At 36.4% G+C, this 11,326-nt stretch overlaps 1 protein-coding gene across 5 annotated transcripts; it reads right to left on the reverse strand.

Moving 5' to 3' along the window:
- Positions 1-1,007: 1,007 nt before the first annotated feature.
- On the reverse strand, positions 1,008-8,087 carry LOC110622704 (RING finger and transmembrane domain-containing protein 2). 5 transcript variants are annotated; one of them, XM_021767302.2, is made up of 9 exons: positions 7,636-8,087; positions 6,869-7,550; positions 5,559-5,635; positions 5,250-5,418; positions 4,242-4,330; positions 3,838-4,002; positions 3,562-3,639; positions 1,632-1,735; positions 1,008-1,510 (listed from the first exon to the last, which is right to left on the reverse strand). In XM_021767302.2, the coding sequence occupies exons 2-9, from the start codon at positions 7,533-7,535 to the stop codon at positions 1,405-1,407; spliced, it is 1,455 nt and encodes a 484-aa protein (XP_021622994.1). In that variant the 5' UTR covers positions 7,536-7,550; positions 7,636-8,087; the 3' UTR covers positions 1,008-1,404. The 5 variants fall into 5 exon arrangements, with proteins under 5 accessions (XP_021622994.1, XP_021622996.1, XP_021622995.1 ...); XM_021767304.2 differs by having other exon boundaries at positions 6,869-7,518; positions 7,636-8,086; XM_021767303.2 differs by having other exon boundaries at positions 6,869-7,524; positions 7,636-8,086.
- Positions 8,088-11,326: the final 3,239 nt, after the last annotated feature.

The following is an 11,326-nucleotide window of genomic DNA, read 5'->3' on the forward strand; positions in this document are numbered from 1 at the left end:
GCAGCAAACGGTACCTCTCCTGAACCTCAATTTATTTTATCTCAACCGGGATTAGCTTCTGTAGATTAGCATCGTTTCCCTTAGATCCTGTGGCTGCATGATTACTCTAAATTGGATATCATGATTACTCTTAATTGGATATATAAATTTGTTGATTTTATATTAGACTCAACTTAATCTAGTGAATTACACAACATCAATTTATTTCAGAAAAATTATTAATGTTTAAATATTTGACTGAAATAGTTGTTTAGGTGAGATTTCAGTGAATTTTTCAATAAATTAAATGCGTTATCTGTTTAATTTAAAATATTTAAAAAAATTTCTTTACCACGTCAAAGGCTAAAATTTTTTTTATATACTCTGCAATATATATTTCCAAATCGATCAACTCACTGATAGTATAATTTTTCACTCATATATCTCATATGAATAAAGGGAAAGAAGAAGAAAGTGGCCCACCATTGATCAAGCAAAAGATTGATTTATATGATATCTGAAGGAGAAAATATAGGTTTATGATCAATATGCAGCGGTAACTGTCATGCAAATTGAAAACTTCATGGACTAGTGGCTTTCTACAATTAATTCTATGGCTTAATGAGTCCTTTCCATTTAACATTTTTTCTATGTAGTAGAATGGAAATCATTATAGGTTCTTCCTGTAGGCTGACAAGCCGTTTCCAAATCATGCTAAATAAATAATTTCTAATTTATTGAGGAGAATGTTTCCAACGGGAATGTTTCAATAGGCTCACATGGAAGAGAGGTAAGGTCTTTGGCTAGCATTACACGTTTCAAGTACCCGATTCAAGAGGCTTTTATTAGTCAAATTGTTTGTTTTTTCTCAGCCGGATTTGACTTCCGTAGATGTGCATCGTGTTGTTTAGATCTTGTGGATGCATACTCTTAATTGGATATAATGCACATAAATCTGTTAATTTCATATTATGCTCAACTTAATCTAACATCAAGAAAGAAAAATCAAAACTAAACAATCAGTCAAGTGCAAAAATTAGGCTCTAGGGTGAACCTTTCATGTACTCCAAACGAAAGATGTACAAATATCTATGCCTTTTGAGAAAAATATATACAATTCAACAAGAGGGAAAAGCTTATCATTTATGGCAAACGAAAACGGACATAAAGCGTTAGTCCTTAAAGGAACTGCCGTTAAGGACCATTAGATACATTCAACCTTTCTCGATACAACAAAGGAACGGAACCAAATCAAATTCCATCTACTTGCTTCAGTTCAACTTCCTTGGGTCAACTGCTGAATTAAGCACAGCCAGATAGTCGCATATACTTGTGTTGATATCTTCTGATCAGGAAAAGGCAAGCTTTGAGCAGGCGTTTGAGCTCCGAAGAAGAAAAACTCCTAGGATTTTACAGTAGAATGTACTAGAATATCTGGAAGAACAAAGTAGTAGAACCATCGCCAAACGATCTAAGATCTGCAGGTTTGACCAAGGCCCTGCACAAGGGACACGTCCTTTCCCTCTCGAACCTGGAATCAGAATATCAGTTAGCTAAATTAATAGAGATCCAATCATCTGCAAACAAACATAAAATGTAACCAAAGGCTCTCAGCAGTGTTGCAACTTATCATTATTAAGAACATCACTAACCATTCTGATACACAATCTTCACAAAAGATGTGTTTACAACGAAGTAAAATGGGAGCATGCATCTTCTCCTGGCATATAGCACACAGGTCTCCTGCTGCATTGACCTGCACATATAGCCAAGAACCTCAAATGCATGTAGAAATTCCCCACATATCACCAAAATCCACAACATATTTTTTCACGTTGTGTGTTCGTGTGCACATGCATGCGTGCATGTCTTTTCTGTGTGCGTGAGAGAGAGAGAGAGAGGAGAGAGTGAGTTATACATCAACAAAGTTTCAAACGTTCACACAGGTCAAAAATGCAAGCAATCTAATTACAGGCAATTTTCAGTATTGCATCCCAATGAACACTGCCAATAAATATCTTAATTATTATGCAAACAACTGAAATATTTTGAAAGAACAATGAATGCCCTTCCTTCCAAACAGAAAAAGCCAGGGCACAATTGCATTCTGATCTCACTTTATATTACTCTATAATCAAATTATTGAATAGTCCCTCAGGCTATGCACGCTGGGTATAAAGGTTTGATCTAAGAGTTAAGTATGAAGTTCATATGAGCGTGACATCAATTTGAAAGAAGTTCTCATTGAATGGTTTAAACTTTAGAATAAACTCTCACCAGTTTAATCCTTCACTATTGGCCTACTCAGATTAATTGAAGCCTTTGGGTACAATAGAAGAGAAGTAGAACTTAAACTAATGATCTTAACCCACTCCCATAATTATATGAGATATGCCCAATTAGCAATTATTGAAAGTTAAGCAAGTCGAATGCAGTAAAACCATCAGAGATTTGACAGTTCAAAAATCCATTTTGTTCTATTATAGAGCCACATAGTATCATACCTCAAGCGGGTGCTCATTTTATATCCCCTGCCCCTAGTAATTCAATAGGTTGACATTACATACTATTTTTGCAGTTTATCATTGACAAAGAACCAATTTCTAATCAGGCATTAATCACCCCAGTATTTTGCTAACAAAGATTCCATCAGCCAAAATACCCATAGACAGTTTACAGCTGCATATTCTACCATGCCTTTACATTTACAGTAAGCCTTTCTATTGCATTTATAAACAAATATTGTTTAATACGCATGTACGGGCCAAATTCCAATACCAGAAAAAGACAAAATGGCAAAACCCTTTCATTGAAAGTTAGCATTTGATAATAAAACTTCAGTAATTGGTGTATGCATGTATTAAAATGTGCTACAAATATTATTACAGTTCATCACTACGACAGGTCTAAACATTTATTTGCAACACAAATTGTTGGGAAATGCAAATGAACTCCTCTTGTCAGCTTAAACACTTTCCTTTCTTGCTTTTTCCCTCTTCTTGGAAAGCCATAACTATGCATACGTGTTCTTGGGCTTAATTTGTTTTATGGAAAATAACTTATCTGCGAAAAATATTTTTTGAGCAAATCATATTTTGAGAAAAAGTTTGACATACTTTCCGTTGTTGGTTGCAGCATTGAAATTATTCTCTTATTTCATGCATAAATCGGTTAATAAATCCTCTTTCAACATGTAAGATTGTGAAATCATCTGGACAAGAACAGCATATTTTAGATAATAAATGATGCTTGATAGTGTCTATGTTGTTTTCTCAGACCCTTTCCGGCAAGTTTGTAGAAATATAAAAGTAACTTCGTGTTTCAGAAAAGAGAAGCCATTTTCCTCAAAAAAATCACATTTTCCTTCGAGTAGGGAATCATTTTTCAATGACAAATTTTCATAAGCATTCCAAATGCCAGGAATTCAAAATATAAACAAAACTGAGCCTCAAGACTCCTCTAAGAACAATTGATGTACAGAAATTAATTAATCAAAGGCATATATACTTGCGCATGTTACACAAGCACAATATTTCAAACCAGCATCACAGATATCCAAGGGAAAAGGAGATCAACATTTACCTGCTCAGATGTTGCATAAGCCCCATAATGTACCTCTTTACGTGATAGTGCCTTCAAAGCAGCAAAGAAAGATTGCACCTGTAATTTAACAACCATTGCCAAATAAGACGAGCAACAGGCAAGGGAATGTACAAGCTGGGGGAAGACAGTGTAAGATATCCATGTGCTAAGCCACTGTGCTTAGACCTTCAGTACAAGAGATTATATTGGCTCCAAAAAGAGGAACAAAAAGAAAAAGGATAGAATACAAAAATAAAAAATAAAAAAATACTGTACCTTCTCGAAGACAGATGTCAGCTTGAAAGTCAAGTACAGCCCTGTCATCAGAGATGAAAAGAGGCTACCATATTCTTTATTCAAAAAGAAACGGTACCAGACTGGTGTAGGCAACAAGGCGCGGTATAGCAGCATCAGATATTCAACAAGAGTTAGCATTTGACCCTGGAAAATAAGAAAACTATCAGTCACCCAAGTATATAAATCTGAAAATGCATGCCTACAGTTTTTGAGATAGATTAAGGCAAAGGAAGTTGATTAAAATGCCCTTTTGTTTCTTTTGTTCCAGCAGGGAAGAACCAGGGTGGAAAGAAATAGTACAACAACCACCACCACTTTCTTCAGTTCTCTAATTCCCTTTAGGACCAAATGAAATTCTAGATGCAAGCTACATATTACCTCACCTGCTTACGATAATTCCGGCCTCTACTGTTCTTGTAATACATTAACAATATACATTTGAACACCATTGCTGCTTGCCGGACCAAAGTATCTGTAAGGAACCAAAATTAAGAAACATCTAAAGGTACAGAGAAAAAAAATATATAGATATTGGATAAAGATTCAAATAAATTAATCTAAATGCAAGAAACTTAACAAGAGCTCATATTTGGTTTAAGGGCATTTTTTCTCGTTTAAGTTTCTATCATCTAGGAGAATGGAAGGATAGATGAGAATGCAACTCATAAAACCAAATAGGATGGTTGAAATGGAGGGGGGTAACAGTTGTGCTACATGACTGTAGAATCCTTGACAAAGTGAAATGTAAGTTCTGTAGAACTGCAGCTAGGCCAGTTATGTTAGGAATGAATGTCGAATATCTAAGATAAAACATACCCACAAGATGATGTGGTATATATGTGAATATTAAGATTGGATGTCTGATAGTGATAACAGATATTGTATCATGAACAAACTAAGGAATGATAATCCACAAGTGCATGTAGCACATAATGGTTATAAAATAAGAGACAATTGATTAAGATAACTTCAATCATTGAATTCCCGAGCTCAGAAGAATGATAAAATTAGTGGTGGAATGAGTGAAAAAGGGAGAGACCTAAAATGACATGGAGGAAGGTAACTAGTATCAAAAGATTTACAAGTTCGGATATTGATGCAAAAGTAAAGAATCTAATAGTCAATCCTAACTACCTTGAAAGTTGAAACTAAGGCTTAATTTATTATTGTTATTATTAGAAGGAAACCAAAAGAAGAAGGAAAAAATGAGTGTGTATTTCCATATGGATGCCTCATTGTGTGTTTCTCATGCAAGAAACTAAACAAACATGTGTAGTTTGAGATAAAATACCATCAATGTGAGAAAATGAAAAAAATAAAAATCTGCAGCATTACAATAGAAAGTGCATCTTAAATAAAAGCAACACTAGTAACTTGCAAAAATAACATACCATTCAACATTATGATGAAAATAGCATGCCAAAAGGGTGGTATAGTTTTGGGAGGGAGCATAATCAATGGGTATAAAAGATCATCATTCTGATACCACCAGTAGACACCAACCACATGAAGTGTGAACGCAAGAGAGATGCCAATCAAGACATAGATTTTCCTCTCTCCCTACAGCCAACAAACAAAATGCTCAAATATTATGTTACAGTCGCTCTCAAAAAATGAGAGTCCAATAATGAGAGTCTGAATTCTGAAATAGCAAAATCCAATAACTAATTCTCAGTATCAGTTAAATATAAATTATGTACCTTCAGAGCTGTTTGTTTACGTAGGATGTCATTTGACTTGAACATGACAACAGCAATCCAAATTGTAACAAAGAAACCTGCAATTCCTTATAGAAAAGCAAATGTCACTACTTGATGAATGAAATGAGTTATACCACGGGATGATAGGAAAAAAAAAAGGGAATAAGGATTTCAAATGGCATACTACAGTGGTGATAAAATCAGAATAAGAAACTCCAGCAAAGGTAATCCAAGTCAGAGTTGAAGAGCTTTTAACACCCGAGACACAACATTATGAAAAGTCACCCCAAAAAAAAAGGCGAAACACTCAGTTCCTGGTAGATCTTTTGATATAAATGGAACTGAGACATGGGAACAAACCAAACAATGAAAAAGTTATGATGCCATTACTCATAAATGAACAGTAAACAAAAACAAAGGAAAGAAAAGATCTATAATTATCGTACAGTATACTCTCATATGCTTGCATATTTACAGCATTTTCTACTGAATACTTACCTATAAACTCATTTCAAAACTATTTTATGCATTTAGGTTTAATTATGGAGTCTGTGATTAACAAGTAACAGAATGAATGTTGTTAAGAGTGAAATAACTCACACAAAGGCTAATATTGAAGTGTAAATTCTTTGAACACCATAATTCTCTCTATCTCAATAAGTGATACTTAGCACCTTTTCTCAAACACTAGGGGTAGAAGGGTGGGGAGGCTATTATCTTCTTTTGCCCTCTCTCCCTTTCATGCTATCCTCTCACTCAGACATCCAATTTCTATGATTCTTCATTTGATCATACTGCGAGTTTTAGGGTTAAATCAACTACCAGCTATAATCATCATAAGTAAAATAACAAAGCACCAATTCTGCACACAAAGGACCAAAGCAAAGTGGCATCAAATAAGGAAACTTGTACAAGATTTTTCTAAGATAATTGATTAAACCCAATCACAGGACTGATATTCCTGCATACGTATATGGACAATAAATGAGAGATTGCATGCAGGACTGATATAACGAGTATTCGACATCAAATGAGAGGGAGCATATGCAAATTCACACATTTGCACATGTCGTTTTCTGTAAATACATGGCGAGGACAAGGACATTCTAAGTCATTACTTATCCATTACCAGTGGAATTACTACAAAGTATTTGGCACCCACCAATATAAATTGCTTTTATATAGACAAAAGATTCATCACTAATCATGTATAACATGGAACAACAGACAAAAAGAAGCAATTTGAAGAAAAGTTCTATGTCAACCAATCCTAATATCAAAATAAAAAGCAACAGCCAAACAGATAGTACCTTGCAGGTGCTGGCGGATGAAAACAACCAACAGAAGCAAAGAAAAAGGAAGGACTTGCTCAATCCATCTGGCAGCTTGCTGAATATCATATCTCTGGTAAGACGAATCCCTTCCATTAGTCCCACTGCCATCAGCAACTTCCCCATCTCCACTTGCACCGGAAGGCTGCTGAGGAGGACCTTCTCCTGAACCACGATCATTTCTAGAATCTCCCTGAACATCCGATTCCATCCCAGCCATTGGCTGCTGCACAGACACCTCACGCTGAGAACCCAACTGCCCAACCGCCAATCCAGAGCTCTCCCTGTCATGCTCATGTTCTCCTGCACCAATTATCCTAATTGCAACCTCACCGTTGTTGGCTGCCGCAGCTATTCCTGCTGCTACAGCTGTAGAATCATCAAGTCGATGATCATGAACCCCACCAGAGGCGTTCATCAAAGTGTCCGTTTCTTGGTGAGTTGACCTAGAGGTTCGTAAAAGACCCGAATATTCTAACAAGGCAGAAATGGGTGCCTGAATGATACTTGAAGCCGATAGCATTCCATACCTCCTAGAATTACCACTACTTGTACTACTCCCTCCCGAAGAACCTCTGTACCCGTCAGAATTACTACCGGACGCTTCCATCTGCGCAGATGCCCTAACCCTAACCCTAACCATCATATATGCATCATCAACCTATCAATCAGGCCTAAGAAAATACTAAACAAACAAAAATTGAATACAAAAACATTCGATAAGATCAAACAATGAATCATATTACCTTCGAAGGCGAAACTCCGTTGAGGACCTTTGAAACGAGAAAGAAGAAGACGAAGACGAAGACGATGAAGAAGCACAATAAAGATAAATTATCTCATTAGCAGAGAAGACCCTAAAACTAACCCTAATAAAGAGGATAGAAAAAGTCAAAGAGGAAAGCGTCGAAAGAAATTGACCATTCCCATTTAATAAGCTGAATCAGATATTTCAAAATCTGAGAGAGATCGATTGAACCAAAGAGTTGAAGAAACTGCGAAGAAGACGAAATGGATGAATGTGATGAGAAGCCTTTGCCTTTGAATTTTTTTTTTATTATTATTATTTTTTATATTTTCTTCTCCTTCCCTTCTCTGTCTCTTGCATTCTTTCTGTCTCGCCCTGTGATTGCATAGAGCGCGAGAGAGAGAGAGACGAAGAGAGAGATGTGGAAATAGAGAGAGGGATAGATAAATTGACAAGTAAATTTGAGATTTACGATTTTTATTATTTTATAAAATTTTATTTCCATTGTAATCCAAAATTAGACAAATTCTAAATCTAATCCTATAGATACTAGATATGATTAAGTGCTTCGTCAGCATCCTTAAACCCATTTTAACCCATAATTAAGTGTATATGTTTAATAAATATAATTAAATGATGTTTTTAGAAATTTATATTTATTTTTTAATTATTAAATAATTGGAATTAAATATAATGTTCTCAATTTGAGATTTTTTAAAATTAAAATGATTCCATTTATATTATTTATTTAATATAAATTAAGTAGAATTCTACAATCTACATCTTAATAATAAATAAATAAAACTTTTAAAATTATAAATTAAAATAAAACCAGGATATTTATACACATATCGTGGCCACTCGATAAAAAGGGCTGGGAAGGTGTCCGTGGATCCGATCCAATTGATTGAGATCATCCAAAATCGAAACTAAAATCCCTCACTCGAAGAAAGCCCACCATTCAGTTGAGGCAAGTCCGGCACCGTTTCATGTGTCTTTCCCTCACGTTTTGTGGGCTTTTCATAAAGCCGCTATTCATGGGGTTTTTGTTTTTCAAACTTTTATTTAATTCGACTAGATTTAATCTAAAAACATATACACTCATATATTACATTTATAAAAAAAATTTCCATAAGGGATCCTTAAATTTTATAATAATGTGTTTTTTCTTTTTATGATTTTGTTTTATATTCAATACTTTATAATTTATATATTATAGAATAAAAGAAAAATTATCTCATTTGAAACTTAGAATGTCTTGTACCTTTTACTTGTTGGAGTTACACTCATTAGCTTGAATTTGTCAAAGACAAGAATATCAAACGAAAAGCTATCAATCTTCATTTTCTTTGTAGTGCCCTCCTTCTAAGGCTCCATTGAAATCAATTTTGATAGTATTGTTAAGCATAATATAAATCATGGTTCGGTGGCAGATTTGACTAAAAATGTGGAAGGAAGAGTTTTGGATTGATTGTACAAATATTTCTATGATATCATGGATCTTTTAGTTTTGGAAAATCCAGTATGGAAGGAGGTATGGTTCTTACTAAAGCCAAAGTTTTCAATGTATCACTATAGAAGGAGATGTGTGGACTTATTCTAGTAGTCATTTATAAAATTACTTTTATCCAACAAAACTCTTTAAATTTATTAGTTTTGTTTGTTTTACTCATATCAACAATATAAGTGATGAAAAATGTAATATCCGGCTAGACCCTAGCATCGGAATTCCTGCTTTCCGATGGAATCTCGGATGTCGGAACCCTCTAGAAGGGTAAAATATGGTTTTTTTAAAGTGTTTTCATGTGTTTTTATGGTTTTATTAAAGAAAGAATTGAGTTTTGAAAAGAAAAGAGCTTGAGGGAAAAACCTAGGTTCGGCCGCCGAACCTTATGTTCAGTCGCCGAACATGGGGCGGATGTGGAGGCACTTTTCTCCCCCGAAAGTAGTCGAGCCAGCCACCTATAAAGGGCCCCCTGTCCAAAAATGGGCGAGTTTTCTCTCTCCATTTCCGGACAAGGTGAGTCTCCGCCACCCCTTGTCGATCTTGTGCTTTTCCTTAAAGTCTCTCATGATTTTTATGAGTTTTCATCTTGTTTTGAAGTTTTTGAGCTAAAGATCAAAGTTTTGAAGCTTGGAGACCTCGGAGCTCGTTCCTCCATATCTCCGAGTTTGGGATCGCATCTCCTCTCGATCTTCAAGAGGTAAGTGTCAATCCACGTCTTTTATGATGTTTTAAGTAAGTTTTATGAAGAGTTAAGGGGTTTTGATGCATGTTTAGTCTAGGGGTAAAATGTTAGGGTTTATGTTAGTTAAATGATAAATGTATGCTTAATGTGATGTTTGTTGGGGTATAGGTTAGTTTTATGCCCCCTATATACTTGAATAAGTGTTTATGCATGTTTTAGAATAGTTGAATGCATGTTGGAAGTTGGGATGGCTGAATGTGGGATGGCAGAATCGGATTCTGCCACTCAGAAGGATCCAGGTTTGGCCGCCGAACCTGCCAGGGAAGGCAGTTTAGGCCACCTAAACTCGCCCCCGAAAGTTTGGACTTTCGGCTCTGGAGGGGAGTTTCGGCCGCCGAACCTGCCCCCAAAAGTGGGTGACTTTCGGCTCTGGAAGGACTTTCGGCCGCTGAACCCTGCCCCCAAAAGTGCCTGACTTTCGGCTCTTGAGGGACTTTCGGCCGCCGAACCTGCCGCCGAAAGTGCCCTGTCCAGCCTTTCCTTTGCATGTTTTCTATAAATGTTTTATGATGTTTTAGGGAGTTTTTGGGGAGTTGTTTAGAGTCATGTTAGAGTATGTTTGGTCCCTCATTTGAGTCCACCTGTGTAGGATCGGACCCGAGGAACCGAGGTGATCAGCAGTGAGATAGCTGCTTCAGAGTTTGTTCAGAGTCAGCCAGAGGTGAGTGGAACTAAACTAATCTTTTATTTCGAGAATTCAAATGTTTTAAGCATGTTCATGCATCATGATATATAACTGTAATACCCGGCTAGACTCTGGTATCGGAATTCCTACCGTCCGGTGGAATCTCGGATGTCGGAAACCTCTAGAAGGGGAAAACCATGTTTTATGAAATGTTTTTAATGTATTTTATGTTTTTAAGTGAAAAGGAATTGAGTTTGAAATGAAAAAGACCAAGGGAGGCTTTGCCAGGTTCGGCCGCCGAAAGTTAAGTTCGGCCGCCGAACATGGTAAGGTTTTGGGAGCGCCTTAGGCCTCCGAAAGCCTTGTTTGAGTGAGCCAAGGTTCGGCCGCCGAACCTCATGTTCGGCCGCCGAACATGCATGAGATGTGGGGGCATGTTAGGCCGCCGAAAGGTGGCAGAACTAGCCCTATAAGAGGCCCCGTGACCGAAATGGGCGAGGTTTTCTCTCCCATTCCGGCCGACGGTGAGTTCTAGCCTCCTATAGTGATTTTTAAGTGTTTTCCCTCAGATCTTTTAGATCTTAACAAGTTATGTTTGGTTTTTGAAGAGTTTTGAAGTTTAAGCAAGTTTTGGAGCTTTGAGGTTCAAGAACTCAAATCTCCCCCATCTTCGAGCTAGGATCGTTTCTCTCTCGATCTTCAAGAGGTAAGAGCCGATCTCTAGTTCTATATGTGTTTTAAGTAAGTTTTATGCAAGTTTTCGGGGTAGAAATGCATGAGTAGGCTTGATGGGTTTTTTTTATGAAAATCCATGG

Source organism: Manihot esculenta, chromosome 9, assembly GCF_001659605.2.
Source record: "Manihot esculenta cultivar AM560-2 chromosome 9, M.esculenta_v8, whole genome shotgun sequence".
Taxonomy (NCBI): domain Eukaryota; kingdom Viridiplantae; phylum Streptophyta; class Magnoliopsida; order Malpighiales; family Euphorbiaceae; genus Manihot; species Manihot esculenta.

Coding starts and splice junctions, on each gene's coding strand:
- LOC110622704 (XM_021767302.2), bottom strand. CDS start 7,535: ATGATGGTTAGGGTTAGGGTTAGGGCATCTGCGCAGATGGAAGCGTCC. Junction 4,003..4,241: donor GCCGGAATTATCGTAAGCAG/GTGAGGTAATAT, acceptor CTTATTTTCCAG/GGTCAAATGCTAACTCTTGT. Junction 1,736..3,561: donor CTTATGCAACATCTGAGCAG/GTAAATGTTGAT, acceptor CTATATGTGCAG/GTCAATGCAGCAGGAGACCT.